This window comes from Rhamphochromis sp. 'chilingali' (assembly GCF_963969265.1).
Source record: "Rhamphochromis sp. 'chilingali' genome assembly, chromosome: 13".
NCBI classification, from domain to species: Eukaryota; Metazoa; Chordata; class Actinopteri; order Cichliformes; family Cichlidae; genus Rhamphochromis; species Rhamphochromis sp. 'chilingali'.
The window spans coordinates 33,814,770-33,836,414 of record NC_137940.1 but is presented as its reverse complement, the minus strand read 5'-3'; the positions used below and the strand labels follow the sequence as shown (position 1 = coordinate 33,836,414).

Sequence of the window (21,645 nt, the reverse complement as noted above, 5' to 3'; positions counted from 1 at the left end):
ATAGAACTATTGAACGGCCATTGATTTAGTGGTGGAGTCACTGTAAAATATAATGAGGGTCAGATGGTGGGGGCCACTTCATTTTTGAGCAGTTACGTGATTGCAATGCTCATCTCCAAAAAAGTGAGCTAAAGCCCGTAGAAGAAATGCTAATGTAAGGAAAAACAGAACTTATTGCATTATCTCTGCTTCACTGTCAAAGGTCAAACAAATCTATTCAATGGCAGTGATGTTAGTAAGTAAAGCAGAGTCAAGTGCCAGTATGTCAATATCAAACTGTATTCACCCTTGATGATAAAGCACCAACTACCAAAAGTGAATGGAGATCAATAAAGCAAATAGCCGATGGTCAATCGAGCTGAGATGTAATTGCTCAGTCAAAAATAAATGGTGCATTAGAAAATTGAGCGGGGCTTAAAACTTTATATTAAAATATGCCCTAAATTTAATTATGCATACATTGTGAAATAAGCACAGGCTTGGACGGAGGGGGAAAGGTGCTCCGCTGAGAGCGAGGGGAATGTAAGACTGCATTCAGCTGGTGCCAAACACCCAATGATGACTCTGGTCTGATGACACTGTGCGCTGTCACACCATCTCACTATTCAGTGACTATCCTGTTTTGTCAATCTGCATGTTGTAAGCAGAACTAACTGAGTAACCAGAAAATTACAAGGCCTATTCATTGTATCACAATCCATCAAGACCACAACTCTCTGACAGCGCAGATTTTTAAATGATTATTTCATGTATTTTTAATGCCTTTGGCACTGTATCATTGAGATGCTGATACCACTGTGGTCATTTTTCTTGTGTAGCAGTCTGAAGTATTTTATTTGACTGCATTATATTTCTTCCTCACACATACAGACACACACTCCTATATTATATTATAATAGTGATAGACCGACTGAACAGCTACTATGGTGTACCTAATAATTATTTCTGCTCTAAAAATGATACAACCAAGCCAGAAGTAGGTCAGATGTGGCTGTGTACGAGAACATGATGTTGTGCCGTTCCTGTGAGCAATACTTGCATAATTCATACCATAAGACACAAAACACTCCATAAACCAACCAACAAACTGCAAAAGACCGGGCAGACCATTTCACCACATTGTACCACAATAGACAACCGTTCACATTCACACTAGCAATGAACTAGCACTTAGTTAAAGTTAAAGGGCATTGTAGAACCTTCGGCAACACTTATTAAAAGATTTAAGTGATTGAGTGATTTGAGCCTGTTTCAATAAGTTTAACTCTATGTGGAATAGAGAAAGAGAAACAGTTTCAAGAAATCATCAAAAGCCCAAAACTCCCATGATGTTCATGCCCATGGGTGTATGTAAACTCCTGACCACAACTGTACATCAAACAATCTACAGTAAAAACCACACAATCAAGATAAACTGAGTACTTTGTGGCTGTGCTGTTATACATTCTTTCTACACGTGATCGCTGTCTTTACATAACAGCATATGCTTGTACACTTCATTTAGAGAAAATAGCAGATTCAATACTGCTGTTTTTTCTTTGTCTTCCAGAGCAGAAATGCAAAACCCTCAGATGATCCTGAGGTGTAAATGACACGGGAGTGTTAGAAGAAATCCAGTTCTTTGTCACGCTGCTTCATTGACACAAACATGTTACCATTTATGGCCAGCAAGTCTGTTACAGAGACCGCCAGAAGTGGTTTTGGGTCGCACAATTTCTCTCTCTGGACAAGAAAGTGTTTTCTGATCTTTTGCTGTTAAGCCTTCTGTCAAGGTTTAACTGAATTGTGTCTCCAACAGCTTATACGTGCATGTCTTGCAAGAAGTAAAGATGACACTGTAGTGTGCAGAAGAAAAAAAATCTACTGACAAAGTGTGACAATGGTTCAGCAAGTGCTGTTTTTCTGGACACAAATAGATTTTGTGGTCAAACTAAATCGATGCTGTAGCTTTTTCTTACTAAACTGTTGAAGCAATTTGAAAATGTAAGCCCAAAAGAATACAGTATGCTCAGCTTTGTTCTGATCAGTCTCCATTGGTGGTTTTATAACCTTGTGCAGCAGGGTTATAAAACACTAAGCTCTTCCAGTACATAATGCAAGAGCTGTGCCATTAAGCTTCAAAAAATGCACTCAGAAAAGCTACTTAAATATATTTAATGAGGTGTGAGGGAGCTTTGCAAAGAAGAGAGAGCACTAGGGACGAATGTTTGTTCTTGTTCATGCTGCATGTGTACAACCTGCACTACACTGAGAATGTCACTGAACTGGATCTTTGTTTTCTATTTTCCCCACATTGAGGAGAAAGTGTGAGCGAAACATAAAATATATGCCTAAACACCCGAAAGGATTCTGACAGTATTGGAAGGCTTTCCAGAACAAATGCTTCGTCTCTAGCAAACTGTTTTAAAAACCGTTAATGACGACAGGAAAAACATTCTAACAGAAACTTAAAACTGTGATTATGACAAGCAAAAAAAAAAAAAGCTGAGTAATGACTGTTTGAATAAAAGGGGAAAGATACATGGGCTGAGTTAGTGCTGTTTACCCTTGCAGCTCTCTGGCACATTGCTCCGTTACATTCTCTGTTTTTCTTGTCAGCCCACTTGCCTGTCCTATTCCAGCATGCTCACTCGGTCTCACTAATTGTAACTCTCTCAATTTTGATTACACATCAAAGTGCTCACTGCCCATACCAGAAGAATTTAGAGTGGCTACATTTTCCTTTGAGGAAAATATAGCACAAAGGCACAAAATTAAAGCTTTGTTACTACAACGACTTTGAGGAGTACTCACCTCTTTGTTGTATTTCTTGTGTGGGAAAACAATTTCTAAATCAAGCAATCTTACGTGGGCTATTTTGTCTAATTTCAGCACAAAGTCCTTTAGCTGTTTTTAAACCTAACAGATTCAAAATACAAAAAGATTCCCAGAACTGAAATCCCCATTCCTTCATCCAAAGACATTTTGAGCTATCCCGGAGTCTATGCTATGTAAGCTAGTCACATATTGGTAGTTTTACACAGTTAGCGCCACAGATTACAGGATGTGCATCCAGATTATTTAATAGCATATGTGTTTGTCACCTGTTTGATCATTCAAAGGCTGCTCAAAGGTGCTCTTCATCCTCATTTAGGCCCCTTGGCTGCTCAGTTTTGTCCAGTTTAAAAGAAAGATGATTCAATAAATAGTCCACAAATATATCAGCAACCACTGGTTACGTGGCTGATGATGCCTGCAAAATCTGAACACACTACAAAAACTCTACTGCGCCTATATTACTTTAGAATTCAAAGTCAGCTTCTTTCATCTCATTATGAGTGGAACACCTAGAATAAAAACAGTTTTACTGAAGAGACTACAAGTTCAGACAAAGTTCACTTTAAAAGTTTTTAAAAAAGGATATTTACTCTCCTAACAAAGCAGAAGGACTATTGCTTCATTCCCATACAGTGTTACATCAAATCGACTTGTCTTTGTACAGCACCATTAATTTCATGCAAAAGTGGTTTTGGGTGGTTCAGCACATAATAAAGCAATCGCACAAAAAGCTTTAAACAGCATTTGTCTCTTAAGCAGCACACTTGGACACAATGCAACACACCTGAATTTTGCAATTAAGTTAATAAAGTTCCCTCTCCAAAAATAAATAAATAAAACATTAAAAGCAGCAAATAACAGTTTCAGACAAAAGGTTACCAAATCAATAAAAGGTAGATACATTAATCCATATGATACTATAATAGGAGTTACCTCCATTATGGATTCAGCAACACTTGGCCCATGGCATTGAATTAAGGCCCCATATTAAAGGCTACTCTCTTCCTCTGTCCGCTGTTTGCACATTGTGATGAATAGCCTTCAGAGTAATAACAGTCCAACTTGAACTGCGCGCTGATCCTAAGGAGCTGTTGTGGATAGGCAAAGGCTCATTGTTCCACTAGCATGCCTGCAGCTGTACTAGACACAGAGTGTAGTGTACCATTGGCTGGTACTGACCTATATTAGACTGCATCTCTCGACAACAGGGAGGAGGGAAACTCATCATGACCTTGCACTGGGAACAACTTCCTCAAACATTTTGGTCACAGACACATATAGCGACACTTTTGGTATAGTGACAACTTATAAAATGTCTAAAAGCCATAGTTGTTTTGTGAGTAACAGGTTTCATGAGAGGCTTTTTAAAGGTCATCCCCAAGCTGAAGTATTTTCTGTGAGTAACATCAAAAAAGATGACCTTTGAAATTTAAAGAAACACAATAAAAGCCCATTAATATTAAAAACAGGAAATGCATGTGAAGTCACAAACTGCTGACAGACAACTGTGGTCAGACAATATAGACATGGATGTTTTTAACCGGTTTAGTCTTGAAACATTCATTTACTAACACATAACTTAATCCGCCTTCAGGAGTGTGAACTTTGTTCACCTATTCACTTTGTTCTCAACCAGTTAAATTAAAGTCCTGCGGAGAATGAGAAAAGCACATTATTTTCCAGGGATTTCACGGAGAAAACCTCCAGACTTCACATTTTAAGGCCTGGAAAAGCAAGCACATTTTAAACTACAGCCTAGTCACACTTAAATTTCTCTTTAATTATATATCAAAGTAGTTTAGCCTTAGATGGGGTATGGTTTTTCCAGCTAAGTGCACACTCTCTGTACTGTACTCTGTTTGCGCGTGTGTGTGTGTGTGTGTGTGTGTGTGTGTGTGTGTGTGTGTGTGTGTGTGTGTGTGACAAATCACTAGATTTAGCTACTTAGACATAAGTTCTTGATGCGGCTGCTTTTTTCCCCATGTAGAGCATGGGTTTCTAAACTGCAGTACACTACAATGGTTGCTCCCCCACACCACACTGGCAGAGAGCCATGCAACACCAACAAAAAAAAACAGCATTTACAGTATGTCCTAATGCTGACAAGCTTTAAAAAAACTCCATCTCAGCTACAGCCCCTCTGATGACATTATCTTTAATAATGTACCAAGCTACACTGACTGTAATTACTACTCAATTAATTATCCTAAGACGCTGCATAGGAGAGCAACAAGACTAATGACAAAAATCAATGGTGGCCCTTTCCTTCCCCTGCTTCCACTGCTTAGAAGGCATGGTTGACTGTGGTATTCCTACAAAGCATTTCTTCTCAGTGAACTGTAGCCACATTAAAAAGACAAATCTTTCACCCTTTGACTAAACAACACTTCCTTCCTAGCCAGGAGTTTGCCATGAAGATAATCACTGGAGGCTGTTGCTTTACCTAAGTGATGAACGTGTAGGAGGGGACACGTTCGTCTTTCTTCCAGCATTCGTTAAATCCTAACATGCTGTTCCTCTCTCTCTGTGTCAGCGAGTACCCTATCATTTTGGGTGACGATGAAAAACTGGGATGATGAAACAGCACAGATGCTGACGTCCCCACCCAACTTCCTCCATGCGCAGACACACGGATGGAGACATAGACACGAAGCAAAAAACACAAACACCCAGAATACACACATCTCAGTATTCTCTTCGCATCTCACAGCAAACACTCTGAGTAACGCTAGAGCTGAGCCATAGCACAGAAAATCTCTGGATGAGCCTTTATACATATATGGATGATGAGGATGCATTTTGAGTGCCACTAGCCTGGTGAGGATAGGTGGGGGTCAGGAACGGCAGGAGGAGTGTAAGGAGAATTCAAAATAAATGAAGCAACCTGAATTATTTAGAGGTACAAACTGAGAATTCAATCCAGGTTTTAAAAGGAAGTGGAAAAATTGCCAGAAAAAGCCATCCATGGTCCCTTTGTATTGAGCCTGAACTGCCCCCTCCACTATAGGAAGGCTGAAAATGTCCGTCCATTCGAAAGGAAACTGCGAGGCGCAAAGAGGCAACATATCTAACCCCCAGATTCACTACAGTTTTTCAGGCTTGAGTCACGCAGGTCTTTCCGGTCTCCCCCACTATATTTCATCAGCCCACTATCTCACAGCAGGCCGTTTATTCTTTCATGGTACCTCTATCCCCACGCTAAATATATTTATTATCCCGCTGTGTGTTGCAGATGAGCTTCTTTGGCTGTGTTTCTATTACTGGGCAGAGTGCAAGAGATCAGACGGAGACAGGAAGGATGAGAGAAAACAGAGTAAGCAATTCTCTTCACCAGCCAGTTCACGGTTGCAAGACTAATGGCGGCAAAACTGAGCACACATAATCAATATGCATCTCCCCTAATCAAACAGGCCTGATAAATCAGATGACTTTACATGCCTTCTATGGGCTGTGGCACTTAGATGCACTGTTACCCTTACTGCTAACCAAAGAGTAACAGCTCTGTTCGGGAATTCTTGATTCTCATCAGTTACTGAAAGCCCCTAGCACGTTTCCAACAGGTGCTACTAGTTGTTAACAGTAGTCAGCATGTCAAAAGCCAGACCAGCATGGAAAAACACATCTGAAGCATTCTGAAGGACGGATAATGCTGCAATAACTGAATGCTTGTAATGCTGCAGTACCGGTAGTTGCCCCAGTACTTGCAGGCCATAAGCAGATACTGTTTTTTCTTATTGTACAGCAGCAGATAAAAACATTTCCTTTTATTGCTGAATGAGAAGTCAGCTTTTATTGAGAAAAGTGGACATGTGATAAAATCTGGAAGTTTAAAATATAGTTCACTCAAGTAGCGGTTTGACCAGAATGGAGACCTAAAGCACCTATATCAAAATTCTAAAAACACCTCAATACTTGCTTTTTTTAGTGTCCTTTATAACAAAGGCAGCTTATGTATGTATGTAAATAAATCCCACCTATAATGAGATACTAATCTTATTACTTAATACAAACAGTACTGCCTTCATCTTCTCTAGCTGACATACAGCCTAACATACATACTTCACACAGTCTCTCCACTCTTTACCAGTTGAGCACTCAAACAGAAGCATGGCAAACAGAAAAGTACCTTAAAGAGTAACACCCTGGTCTTTATGGGGTATATTGTGGAGTCAGTAAAGCTTCCATTTCAACAACATATAAATAGTAACCAGTTATTGGAAACATTAACCTGTCCAGCACACATGTTAATGTCATACATGTAACTATTAGCAAATACCGGTACCCAACTGCTACCTTAGCTGTCTGTTGACTTACCATTATTTCAAACCCATCTTGTCTGGCAGCTTTTGCAATCAGAATTATGATCAAACACATTTTGTTTTTCCAAGATGAGCTCAATAAATTCTCTATAGGCTCCTCTTGTTGTGTTTCTCATGTTTCTTTTACTGGTTTACTTTTTCATTAGTGTCATTTCAGTTATTACAGTATATGCGTAGTATGACAATGTCCAAGCTGACAGGCAGGAAAACAAAAAAAGAAGGGAAAAAACTGGAGAAAATCTAATAGTGAGTATTAAGGAAATGAAACGACAACAATGATGGAGCTAAGCACCAAACATCATCAGTCCTACATTCTGTAATGTAAAGAGACAATGTTAATTTAACGAGATTAAAAAAAAATTAGCACACAACTTGTGTTACAAAATTGATTTAACATAATTATTTGTGTCTAGAAAGTGTTATGTTTCTCTTAAAAGTCACAGATTGAGGCGGAGAAAAGGTCATCAGCAACTAGACAGAAATCGTGGCCACGGGTCTCACCAGTGTCGCTGAGCCAAAAATAAACAGGACTGTAGCTAAATATACAGACAAGTGTTATTCTAATATTTATTTAAAAGACAATGGACTCTTAATTTTTAATAGTAGTACTGAGTTTGAAATTCTAATGTTGTTATAGCCCTACACTTGAGTGTGAGCAACATTAATTGCTACATAGGTTTGTGAAAGATGTGTACATTTCAAAACTGCGAGTGCTGCTGACCGACTTGCCAAACAGGTTTGCAAACCTCTGGGAATTTCCAAAGCATTTGACATGCAAACCTCGAAACCCCTGACATATAATAACATTTTCTCTCAGGAAAAGACTTGCTTTCTAGTTCTTTGGTAATGTCATGTAGTCTCAGAGTTGAGGCAGGCCTCAGATCATCATGGAAAGATTGATGAGAGATGGAGAGGTGGTTTTAGACTTATATATTTTACAGCAGGAAGAACTTTACATATGCTAATTGTAATTTAAGGCTTTCAGTGATTTATTTGAACTGTTCTGTTGCCAGGGTGAAATGATTGTACAGCATAAATCTTTAACAAATCTCAAATACATACACTGCCACTAATATTTGATTAAAGGTCACTTAGCAAGTTGCACCTTAGCTAGCAAGATGCTTTTGGCAGTTATTTACAACCTTCTATCATAACTTTGTCAAGATACTTGAATCGGTTTAAACTGGTTGGTTTACTGGGGCATGGACACAGCTTTTCAACTTACTCCATAACTTTTTGCATATTTTTGGGAATGAAATTCCAGGATTCCGCTTTATCCATTCCAAAACCAATTTAGTATCATTTTCCTACCTAGAAAATCTAATTGTGTCTAAGCTTCAATTGTCTATCTGTTGAGGTAGGCAACTGAAGATTGTAAACGAAACTGGTGAAGCTGAAGAATTTGAAGGTGGTCCTGCTACATTTTTCTATCCACGCTGTGCAATGTAGAAGCACCACTGGCAGAACAACAGGCCTGGAACATGATGCCACACCACCATGCTTCACAGCTGGTGCAATATTGTTTGGTTTGAAAGCCTCACCTTTAATCCTCCTCCTACTTGTCATTGTAGCCAAATAGCTCAATCAAGGTCAAGTTTACTTATTTAATCAATGTCTTGTCTTTCCATAAAATCTTTTTCCTAAAGGCATTTCTGTGGGCAGCTGCAAATTTCATTCAAGCTTTAAGGTGTCAATTCTGAAACAGGGGCTTCTTCCTTGGTCAGCACCCACTAAGTCCAAGGGGGTGTAAAACTTGCATCACTGTAGACAGTGATATTTGTATTATGTAAGTTTCCAGTTCATGGCAAGAGCCTTGATGATCCCTTACCAGTTTCCCCTCATCTGACATTTTGGTGACAGTTTGGGTCTTCTTCCAGACGTTGGCACGGTGGTGACATATCGGAATAACTTGTACTTTTTTTAACTGATGATCTTAGATTCTGCATTTGTTTAGAAACGGCTGCAAAAGAAAACATAAATCTACAGTTCTTTTTTTAGATCATCACTGAGATCCTTGGACTTTCCCATTGTTCTGATCATTGGTCAGTCCAGTGAGTGCTGTCAAACAAATTCTTTTTATGCTAGTAAAGAGAAAATACCAGTTTTAGTGAAAACCTACCTCTCAGAATCAGATGGGAATTTTATTATGAACTAATCTGTCAGTTAGGTTAGTTCCTTGTCAATTTGCATATACAAGTGAAGTCCAAAGACAAAAAGCAGCAATCTGGCACTGGAGAATTTTTGGTATTTTCCCAAAGAAGGATTTAAACAGCTGACTGATTTTTTAATTAAATAGAAACCTATTTTTAGCACACATTTTTTGATCGTGGAATCCAAAAACAAGTTAGCCTTGTTTATGTCTATATGGTTACTTCCTGCTTTTGTGCATACCAAAGCTTCCATTCTCTTAACTGGTGACTGCATCACATGAGGCCTCGGTGTACTTCACCACTGAGCAGAAGAAATATTTTCTACAGCACTGTAACATAATCCAAATAAAGGACTGAAACTTCACGTGCGGGGTTTTTAACCGAGCTACTGAGTAGGAGGAGATCTAGTAGTTACCATGGTGCAAAAGGAAAGGAAACTGAGGTGCTGCATGGGCAATGTTGTTTTTATTTGCTTGCACTGTTCTCCTTGAACACAAGGCAGGGCTTCCACAATAATACTATCACATTTTTGCCAGGCTCCACCTCGCACAGATCACACTGCTGCCTTCAAGGGCTTGAATGAACATCAAAGGCAACTGTGTGATTTTGCATTCCTGTCAAGAGCATTACAACCTCTGGAGCTTCCCTACTCATGAAAAGCCCCCTCGTTCCCACAGCCATCTTTAATGATTTTCTAAACACTCCGGGTTTAGTGGCACGGCACATCATAGTGTGAGAGTCAAGTAAACACACAAGGCTTCCACTGTGCCTTTTTGGTCACTCTCCCTCCTCTCCATCTTTCTCCCTCTTCATGATGCACGTGTACCTCCCGTGGGCAAGGGGAGGGTGGCAGAGAAAAATCAGGAGGCAGAGAGCCAGAGCCTCAGATACCAGCACTGCATGCATCAATGATAGTGTGGCTGGCTGCCCTGCACAAAATATTATTTACAGCTCACGCTGAAGAGAAATTACAGCAGCAATCCTCTCCTCAAGCAGGAAAACCAGCTGACCTGGCAACACTTAGAGAGAGGCCAGGAGGAGGGTCAGGAACTATAATTATTATATTGCTTCTCCCTATTCACTCTCGGTGTCTATACTGCTCACACAGCGTGTGAGGGATTCAGCTCAGTGGTGACAACAGGTTACTGGTGCATAAGAAGTGGATAAAGAGGCAGTAAAGGCGGTGTAGCATTTATAAACGCAGATACTCCACTTTCAACTAGCCCACTCATGATTAACCGATGAGAAGGGCAATGAAACCAGTGGATGAACTTTAAAGAGGCAAGCATTTATTTCACCAATTATGAAATATCATGCCTAAGCGATTAATGTTGGCAAAACACCACCTTCCACCACTGAAAAAAATGTTTATGGCCAAGCACATAGCAGGGACTGTGCGATTATGCTTCCTGAGGACAAATATGCATTCATTATCTGGTTAAATGGATTTCAACTAACAGATGTGTCGTTTCACTTACACTAAGACTAACAGTATAAATTACCCACTGTATGTACAATATATATGACCAATTTTCTATATTCAAAATTTAAGAACCTGCATCAAGTGACATTCACAGCATTTATATTAACTGAATGGATGAAATAGTTGTTTTCACTAATCAATACTGAGTCAACAGATATGGACCATAAAGACAACACAAGGTGGCACACCTGGTTTGATAGATTATGTTTTGACTTACAAGTGAATAAATTTTTGGAGCCCAGAGAATAGAAACATTTCCCTGGGCATAGGTGTCTTCTCAATCGAGCTGTAGTTTCCAAGTGTTTACTGATATTATTGCCCTTGTGCATTGTTATTTATTCTTTTTTCCCCATTTTGTATTTCTGTCATTTTTTTTTTTGCTTTTTTAGAACTTGAAAACCATTTTAAAAGGTTTCATTATCATCACTGTAATATTGAAAGTGTTAATGACGATAATAATATTGTTGCTTAGGATGACGACAGACTGTACTTCCCTTTATCACTGCAAAACTTGCACTAAAAGTGCAGTTGACTCCCCGTTAATGCTAACTTGCATCTGTCGTGACTTCCTGGCTGGTAAGAACTTACCTAACAACCAGCTGCTTGACTAACGAGAGCCGTGAAGTGAGACAACAGCTGGTTCGTGTTATCTGGCGGTGTGAGGAAAACTGTTTGTTGCAATGTGTGTGGATTCAATCGCAATTACAACGAAGACAGCAAAGGGGAAATACATCACGCAAGGGCACGCTCAGCACTTCATTGTTATTTGGGGAGGGGAAGCAAAACCACAGCGGTTAAACGCTAGCAGTGGCAGCTGGACGTCATAAGCTAACCGTGTGTGTGTGCGCGCGCGTGTGTGTGTGTGTGTGTGTGTGTGTGTGTCAGGCACACATACCCAACGGTTCAGTCTTCTCCGTAGCATCTTTTCTTCCTTTAATTTCACAATGCTGATGAACTCTTCAGATTCAACAGACGCCTCCGGGCTCTGCTTCAGTTTCTCTGGTGAATAACTTTACATGTATGTTAGTAAACGTGCTAGCTCCTTGGCTATCTATTCTCTACTCTAACGTTAGTTCTAGCTATATGAAATGCCGCAGCGACGCTACATCGTTTCCATTTTGTTTGATTTCGGTATCTTCGCACCATTCGCATTCTCTCTCCCCTCTGAATATTTTCCCCGTTGCGGTGTACTAGTCGCGCTTCACGCTGCTCAAGGCTGAAACAGTGCCTGACATTTCGCTCTGAGCCCTGTTGCTTACACGCGAAGGAACCATTTGTCGCCCCCGAGTCTCGCCTTCCCGCTGACTCAAAAAGCTGGCTAACGCCACGGTAAAAACTAACTTCTCCTGCGAGTCCCCCGTGCACAGGTCGCCTCACCTCCCTGTCAAACAATTTTCACTCCAGCAGCAACAGCAGCAGCCCACCAACGTTCCCACGTTCACAAGCTCCACCCGGCGAAGGTGCGGCTTGCACTGCACTGTGGGTAATGTTGTCTAAATTCCCGTGCTGGGGGACCAGCGTGACACCAAAGGTCAGGGAGTATGGACGCCCGTCTCTAGATGGGAAGAACTTCTAGGTTTTAGTTTCATTTTACATATTTTTCTCAGCTGAATTATTTTGTGTATGTTTCTGCATTAGGCAACATCTTATACCCCCAAATAACTTAAATCAAGGCTGTTAAAGTCAGTGTACTTTGTGGGCCACACACAACCCAGGAACATTTCCTTTCTGTCAAAGGCTTAACTAAACATTTCATACCTGACTTGTCTTAATATAAGAAAAATAACTCTGTTCTTCCATATGACAAATGTATAAAATTACTGGTAGTGCATTGTCCAGACTGTTTATGAAACATTTACAACAAGTTTATGTTAATTCATAGAAAATGCAGACATTTCTATAGTGCATAGTTTAAAAACAGAAACTTTTCCTTCATTTAATTGTTTATCTATTTCTTAATACTTTGGTTTGGTGTGGGCAATGGCAATCAATAGGACAAGCTGTAAAACTTATGAAGATATAGTTACAAATGCCTTCTGTTTGACAACCCTGACCTAAATGGTATGCGCACTGGGATACAAGCAATAACATCAGCTTAGTGAAAGCACACCAACATTGACACCAATGACAGGCAGAGTGACCAGATAGGCATAGAAACAAGTTAAATTTGAGGCAAAGAATATGTTTGTGCATTATGTGACAGATACCAAAAGGCGGTTTGATGCAATGTTATTATAGTTAATTTTAAAAAAAAAAGTTCTCATATAAAATAATTATTTAAAAAAAATGGAAAAAATTAAAGATAACCGAAACTTTACAAACTAACTTAAATAAAATACGGAGAAAATATCCTTAGTTCTAGCGTTTGTTAGTGTGGTAAAACTTTCTAAAAATTTGCCTGATTAGGCTTTGAAAAACTTATATCATCAGACTTTGGATGTCTACAAGGCTGTGAGTCACTGCTTTCAAAAAGTTCTGTTTTTATGGTAATATCTATACTGGTTTTCCCAAACTTGCCCATTCTGGAAAGCCTTGGGTTTCAACCCCAAATAATGAAACTAACACTGAAACTAATAAAAACTCAACTAAAAGTAGACAAAAAGAAAAACTAGGTCTAAACCAGCCAACTCCCTCAGGACACTTAAACTCAATCATGGTGAGACAGTAACTGCCATTACTGTAATTCCTCACACTCAGTAGGTGAAATACAGAAAGTATAAACAGTTGCTGATGTCTGTCGTTATGGTTTTATTCTATAGTCTTCTTACAGTCACCTCTTCTCTTTCTGTTCTAGTAACTATGAAACTGGTTGCTGTTCTGTCTGCTAATCATCTCTGTGGCTTTGTGACTTAAGTTGATTTAGAATGATTCATTCAGAATGTGGGACATGGTCTCAGTATGTGGGACATATTGTCCCTGACAGCAGCAGTCTTGAAACACCTACAGTTGTTCAGCTCAAAGAAACTCAAAAGCCTAGGACGCTCACCCACAATACTAGGTCTCCAGTACCCAACCCAAGAGCATCTCTGGGACGTGCCAGAACAAGCCCTGACTGTAGAGTCCACAGAGGATTTATTGCCAAAGTCCAAATTCCAGACAGCACAGGAGTCCCATGGAGGTCCCTCATGCCCCAACAAGTCAGAACTGTTTTGACAAAAGGCATCTGCAATCTTTTATTACTTAGAGTCAGTATTTATGAAATAAGAAAATCCCATTTGAAATCATTTTTATACACCTCATGCTGTTTGAGGCATCTCCTGATATGATTACAGGAAGTGAGCAATCTTTCAAGTTTGGAAGGAGGGGTTCTGAAAATTCTATTTTAAATGACACAAAAAATGATCCACAAAGCCAGCACTCTGACTGCATGAAAGTAAATCATAAAAGCAACGCTGAACGTATTTTGAAACTATGCAAATGAAATATTTCAGATCTTAACTAGAGCATAATCCAGTTCATGATTTCTGTCTTCAAATCTCCCATCAAATTCTCTTCCGGCCAGCCAAAAGTTATATGCTTAGGAATTTCTAACTGCTTTTAGAATCAATGGTCTATAAGAGCTACCATAGCTTAATGCCAACCCATGATTATACTAAAATAGCAAAAATAATATTAGCCAAAATAAGTTATGATTAAAGATTTTTTAAATTTATTTATTTTTATAGAATAGATCTGTATTAGATTATTAACTACTGGTGTCATGTAGTATAATGTGTTGTGTAATGGACAAGTATGCCATTGTGTCACACTTCAAAATGCAGAATACGCTTGAATCATGTTAATCAAGGAAACGGAAAGAACTAAATGTTCTTTATCTGAATCTTTGACCTTAAACGCCATCGCTCAGCATGCTCAAGCTAGATGCTACAGGGCAGTACAGTGACCCTTTAGTTCTGAAGTTCTTGTTTGTATTTGTGTGGGTCATAGCATGAGTGGTGGCCTCAGCAGATTTTTTTTGCATGTGGCATCAGATTTGCATTCTTGCTTTGGTCACTGCCCTGCTTTAAATGAAATGTGCTCATACTGAAAAGCCATGCACTTTGTGAAACCAAAGGAAGTTCATTAGAAAAAAAATGCTCACACGTTATCCCTCACATGAGAAATCAGGCATGTATTTGTGTGGTTGTGAAAGAGTGTTCTGAACCAAAAGAACAAACAAGCTACTAGGTATTCACACAGTTTGTGCTTAATACTCAGTGGAAACTAGATGTCAGCTCTGACAAAGAAGTGCATAAGCTTATTTTAGTCTGAAACCACAAAAGGGCAACTCTATGAAGTTTACTTATTCTGAAACTTATGAAAAAACTTTCAGAATAAGTTTGAAAAAAATATTAACATTTTAACTTTTTTGGTATTAATGTCTAGTATTATTGCTTTAACACTTTCAATTGTATTCAAATGTATGAAACAATCCATTGGTTCAAACCTGAAAGTCTTAAATGTGCTGTACCGCTACAAGAAAAAACAGACCATTTTAGAATAACCACATGTGTGCCAGAATAACCTTTGGCTTTAATAAGTTTAAATTGTTTCTAAAGAACCTACTAAAATATGTATAACCAGTGGTTTCCTGTAAGAATTACCATATAGCTTATGAGATTACATGTTTTGAGAGATAAGCAACCATTCACCCAAGTCCCTCTGTGAGTCACTTTTTTGTTTAAAGTCTCTTCCTCTTTGGGGCTTCTTTTTTCATAAACTGCATGATCGTTCTATGTTCCAAACTGTCTCTTTTGTTTTTATTGTTGTTGCTGTTGTCTTGCTGATTTAAACATATTAGGCCCAACCAAAAGTTAATAAAAGGCAGTTCAACAGCTGCATAAAGAGGTAGTGTCTATCACAAATCGTCTCTCAATGAACAGCTCCACAGCTGTAAGTTGGACTCTATCGCCACCACGTGGCAAAAGTAACAAATTACTCATCACATTTTACTTTAATTTTTTCTCCATGTTGAATCTCAAGAAAAATGTGCACTTGTTTTGTTAGTATTTCTTGTTTCTGGAATACTAAATCAATTGTATGCGACTTATTATTTAGTCTCAAGGACTGAAGATGTTATCTTCACTAGATGGACCGGTTTCATACCTGTGAATCTGTCAAACTTAAAAAGTGGGCCTATTGTGTGTTCTTATTTTATGTCATGTATACTGTTGCAGTGGCGGATGTTCACTGTAAACACAGCAAAAGTTTTAAATAATCAAGTCAGCATATGCGCTAGTAATCAGAAGAAAGTTGGCCACATGGGAGAACACATAGGCAAAATGCAGCCTGAGGTCCTCAGTCAGGCCCTCTGTGTCCTAACAGGAAAACCAAACCAATACATCCCACAAAAAACAACAAAAGCCAGCAGTTTCTCAAGGAATCTTCTTGCATTTTAAAAAACAAACCTAGGTCTACTGGTTATGTCTAACACAATTCATGAAATTTCGTGTCATTCTGTGTTCAAGTTTCAATCTACTTGTTTATGGCTCTCAAAATTTTGCACTACCCTGCATATTAAGGTCTTCAGTATGGGACTGTAGTAACTCTAATAATACTGTGATGTTTTTTGTAGATCATACTATTTTTATTTCTGTCTGTCTGTCTTTCATACAGGGCTCTCTGAAGAAATATTACACACCAAGCTAGAGGGATCAGTACAAGATAAATAAAGATTATTATGATTTGAATCAGGAAAAGTTCCCGTGCAGAGTCTAAAAATAAGACAATGTAAAACTTCAAGTGACTACAGGGTCATAAAAGGAAATGCTCAAGGTCTGTATTAGAAAAAATGGAAGAAAGAACATATTATAAATGTATCCACAGACAAAATGGTTTTTGTTGTTTTTGCTTATTTGATGTTTTTTTCTTTTTCTTTTGCGACTCTTTGATTTTGCATGCACAACAGTGGAGCGTTTTTTTCTGTTGCTGTAATTCAATGCATGTCCACATGGTGGCAACGCCGTAACATCAATAGGATGTCACAAACCTGTTGCTCCAGGAAATGATCATTGGTGTTGTATAAAGTTTATTGCTATAAAAAATTAGTCATGTTTTTCTCTTCATTACTGTTAGCGTTTTTTAACACTCCATATGAAGTGATGAGGGAGGTTGCACATCTACATACTGAAGCATCTCTGAACACATTTTATTGGTTGTGTTTACAAGATGTAAGTATTTCAAATTTGAAATGAGAAAGGGATAAACACTGATTTCTAAATTGTAGAAAAAAGATGAAGAACATACTAGTCATTTGAGGTATAACCAGCTGTACCTTCTTGCTTCTGCAAGAAAATGTGATCTCAAAGTCAAAGTTCAGAGGATAACAAGAAAAATCCATGATTTTTTTTGCAGTAGGTTCTTTTGGTCTATTTCATGACTTATTGCAGCATTCCACACGTAGCTTCTATTTTTATTTATTTTCACATCATTTAAAATATTTGTGAACATATCAAGGTAAAAACTTTGTTAAATTACTAATTATATAATGCAGTTTTATTTGTCATCCAGAGTGTGCTGCGCCTACTGCATTCTGGTCCTGCATGAAGTGTACAGTACCTGCTGAATAAAGTGGGCATTCCTGTAGTGGTTCTGCCCCTGTGTGTCTCATTCGTAGCTCTGAATTTAAACTGACAGCCCCTGTAGAGGAGTCGGGAGACTTCCCTAGCCATCTGTCTTAGAGCAGCCCCCCTTCCCTCCCTCCACACATCCCTCATTCCCACACTGGGTCTTTGTCAGCAGTTCCTGTCCCTGGACTAGGCGTGGCGTGCGCAGAGGCTGGGGCGACCGTGGGTGCTTTCAGAGGCACCTGCAGATGGGACAAAGGGCCAAGGGTGCTGGGGCTGAAGACAGATTGATGCTTTGTGCACTGAGGCTGGAGAGAGTGAGAGAGCGCAAGAGAGAGAGAGTGAGGGTGGGTATGGGGGGGTAGTTAGCTGAGAAGTTTTCAGGGAGAGGATTTTAGGGGGAACAGGGGTGGGTTGGGGTGAAGGGGGAGGTCTGTCACTCTAGTCTGTGTGAGTCCAAGCTTTGGAGGACCCAGAGAGATTGACAGCTTTTGTGGATTGCATCTCTGCACAATGGTCGGGCTTTAATGGTCGGCAAAGCTAGAGTAGAGCTTTGGGGAAGGTTTCGAGGGGAGGTGGTGCTTGGTAGTGGTTGCGATGGTGGCGGTGTGGGGAGGCTAAGAGATGGGGGGCCAAAGGCTTTACTGCTTTGCTTGGTGGGGACCAATTCATGGGTATTCAGTCCAAGGCTCGTTATTCACTGAATGCATCCAGTGGAGGAATGCAGTAGCATCAATTAGAATGTGTTAGGAGATAGCAATGCAGGGAAGAAAAACCTTTCTCTCCCTTTTGCTCACAGGACAACACAGTCCCACTATAGGAGGTGTCAGAGCCACAAAGCCTTTTTTGTGGGTCTCTCTCCATTACATTACCAGTGCAATATGTAAGGTGGGGACTCTTTTGATTTAAATTAAGTGGAAAAAACACTAAATCCTATTTTTATTCAGCAGGGATAATGGCGTTATACTCTATAAAGGTCTTTAACTACTTATCTGTGGCTTAAAATCTTCCCCAGCTCCCTTTTCATTCTATCTCAGTGTCTTACTCTCATTGGGAGCATTATATTTATTCAGTGGTGGAGGGTCAAAGACAGACTGTTAAACAAAGTTGCTTGTAGCCTTAACTGCCGCATCACTTCTAATTGTGTATCACTGGGTCAGTGGTTTGTTGTGTTGTCCCCCCGCAAGAAAGGACGAGCGGATATGAATTTAAACAGTATCTAGTAAGGCATTGTTTGGAGTGGGCTCAGGCCACCTCTTCAGAATCAGAGGGCCTTTCAGACAAAAAGAGGTGTTTTTTTTTCTCTATAACTTTTAAGACAGTTATATAAAAGGAAGGGGAAGGAGCGGAAAACAGTTTGATGGTGATCACATGTCGGGGTTGACACACCATTCTGTTTTTTTGAATGTAGAGAGGCCAGTCGTACATGCCATTCAACCTAATTAGACTGCACTTAATTGAATGCTTTTTCAACTTGCATGCAGTAAACACATTCTGTATTTGAAAACAATGAAAATAGCTTTAATTTCAATCAGCCATGTCCCTTGGGGTTTTTCTTCCTTTTCCCCACTGAAACATCCCTGTTAAATTTCTAATTCACACTCCTTGTGAGAAATTTAGAAAACAGGCATCACGTCGGGGGAAAGGGGTTACTCTGCACTGACTAACTTGAACAAACTGATTTTTAAGTTTTTCATCCATGCACTCAGCATCCATTTTGTCTCCAATTTCCTTGCTTTTAACACAAGATGATACAGATGGCACGTGTGCTGAATGTGTGCGGAATTTTTGTTCTCCTTAGGTTTAATGAGAACTAACTGGCAGGAACCTCTTGTAGAAAGGTGTGGATTTCAATATGAGCAATTATGCTTCATTTGAAGCCAAATGAGCCAAATTTGCATCCTCTGAAAAGAGAACCAGAGTTAAACTGTATGAAAAGTGCAGTAAATTGGGGCAAACATCACAACGTGCAGAAATGCATCTCCGCTGTAATTGTGTAATTGTAGAAGAGCTCTAAATGCACGGCCCAATTAAACTTGCTTCTTCTGCAAGGCAAAGAATTGGCAGGTTATTATGCAGGAAAGTATCAGCAGATCTAAATAGCTGCCTCCTTCATGGGTGGGGATGGAGGGTGAGATCATTTGCAGGAAAATGGAATATCTGATCAAATATGGACAGATGTCTTCATACATGTCGAGCGGCTGTGAATTGGATTGGAAGAGGCAGGATAGATGGATGGCCTCGTCTAAGAGATAGAGCTTCCTGCCCTGAGTACTGAGGGGGCACAAGAGGAAAAGGGGGAGAGAGGGGGAAGGTTAGGCTCGCAGTGGGGGGAGACATTTCCCTGAAACACCAGTTGATGGGTTTCTCCCACAAAGGGTGGAGTGACGCATTCTGCACTGCTGCAGAACAGCCTGGTCTCTGTCTGGATTAGGCCCTGCAGCACACAAAGGAGAGCTCAAGTAAACGGTTCATGAATGTTGATTAATTGATGCCATTTTTTGCAGTGTGCCATGGAGATTTAGAGGGTAGGGTGCATGAGGGAGGTTGTGTGTAAGCCGGGAGGGCTGCGATCTGAGGCTGGAAATGTGTTTTTGTGAGTGTATTTTTCAGATATGCAAATCTTAAATGGTCGCAATAGATCACAAACTGTCACAAGTTTGATTCATAACTTCTGTGGAGATTCCTTAGTCGTTCTGCCTTCAATGAGAACAACAGTTTGCCAGTAAAAAGTTCTAAGAGCTCAATCAAGTTGGCACGCTGTGACTCTCTTTGGTCTCTGTATGCTTTTGCTCCCAATGGTGTTGTCAGATGTGCCCAGCTGGCACAGTAAGCAGCTCAGGTGGCAGAGGCAGCGAGAAGGTTCCCACGATGGGGTTTAGGGGTACAGGTGTCCTGGGAGAATGAGGGTGGCCCGGGGCGAGGAGGGGCGAAGCACTGGCCCATAGCCCACCTCAATGGAGGGATCCCAGGGGCCAACTCAATAGCCTGGGTTCCACTTGATGGAGAGAGAAAGGAGCGTTTCAGCCACTGCCCAGCAGGAAAGATCTGGTTGTGGGAGACCTCTTTCAGGACTCACTGTTTGTCTGAAGGCTGTCACAGCAGATGAGTACTCAGCAAACAGCGTGAACAAGGATTTGAACCAGAAAACCAACAGAGCCTTGACAATATTGTGATTGGGCCTTGTCTCTTTAGAGGGGCTGAAAGCCGAATTGAGAGCAGTAACAAGTGCACATTCACCGCAAGACGGGGATGCCTTTGGGTTGTGTTTTATGGTTTTGAGGCTTGCATGCGGTGGATAAAGCAAAATCATGTTAATCTCCCTTTTCTCTCATCTAAAAGCAGAATGGCAGTGAACCTGTGGCACTTTAATGGTCTAACTAAAGTCTTACAAAGTCATTCTTCAGTCAAATGCGAATCAGACATCTGTAATCGCTTGACCCAAAACAGAAACACTCTTTAAAAGTGTAAATAAGTACACCACAATATTTACACTGACTTTGTTCCTAAATGTGTTGCTTGTTATCAATAAAACTAAAGCCGTGGATGACACGAACGCACCCGTTGCAACAGAGACACTACCATAAATGTATGCATGTGGATAAATAGTAAGACATGTTATGTACACTTATGTGTAGATATTTACTCAATCTTTATGACTCACTCAGACGTGCAAGCCTTTGCTTGGTAGCTCATATCTAACTCTAGCGTCCTAGAGTGCAGGAGAGGAAAGAGGAACATACCAGATGCATACCGCTGTAACCACACCATAGTACCTTTAAGTGTTGTTGTGCTACAGTAGCTCAATATTAGGGATACAAATATCACTAATACCTTATTCATCATTTGGCTGTAAAATCTGTTTTGTTAATGTGGACCTGGGTGCTTTCACACCAACGGCTCTTTTAAAATCTATCCATCAGCACATGGGAAAAACCAAAATGGATAGTGGGATTCAGTAAATTCAGATTACACATAAAACAAACAAATTATATGCTTCAGTTTTGTTTCCCCTCTGACTTTGTATACATTTATTGACCGATTTATCCATTTGATGTTGAGTGAGAGGGGTATACAAAGAGCGATGTTGTCTTTTGGAGGAGTTGGGGTAACTTTGAAGGTTTCTGAAGAGAGAGGCTTGTGATGGAATGGGCCGGGAAGGACTGTGACTTCTCCATTGAGACTGGAGGGGCACGCTGGATTAGCTCGATTTGCCTGTGAATGGGTGCTTTCCATTATTCTTGTTAGGGAGCTGTCACATTGAATTGAGAAAGTGAAAACCTCCTTTTATCAACCTTTTCCAAGTGAAACTGAACAGGCAATCAATAACT

At 40.0% G+C, this 21,645-nt stretch overlaps 1 protein-coding gene across 5 annotated transcripts in view; it reads right to left on the bottom strand.

Annotated features, from left to right (window-relative positions):
* The window catches only part of atp11c (ATPase phospholipid transporting 11C (ATP11C blood group)), a 41,141-nt gene extending 28,938 nt beyond the window's left edge, over positions 1-12,203 (bottom strand). For all 5 annotated transcript variants that reach the window (XM_080900317.1, XM_080900318.1, XM_080900319.1 and 2 more), the window contains exon 1: positions 11,665-12,203. In XM_080900317.1, coding sequence (XP_080756443.1) covers positions 11,665-11,691 — 27 coding nt within the window. In that variant the 5' untranslated portion in view covers positions 11,692-12,203. The remainder of the gene's footprint in view (positions 1-11,664) is intronic.
* Positions 12,204-21,645: the final 9,442 nt, after the last annotated feature.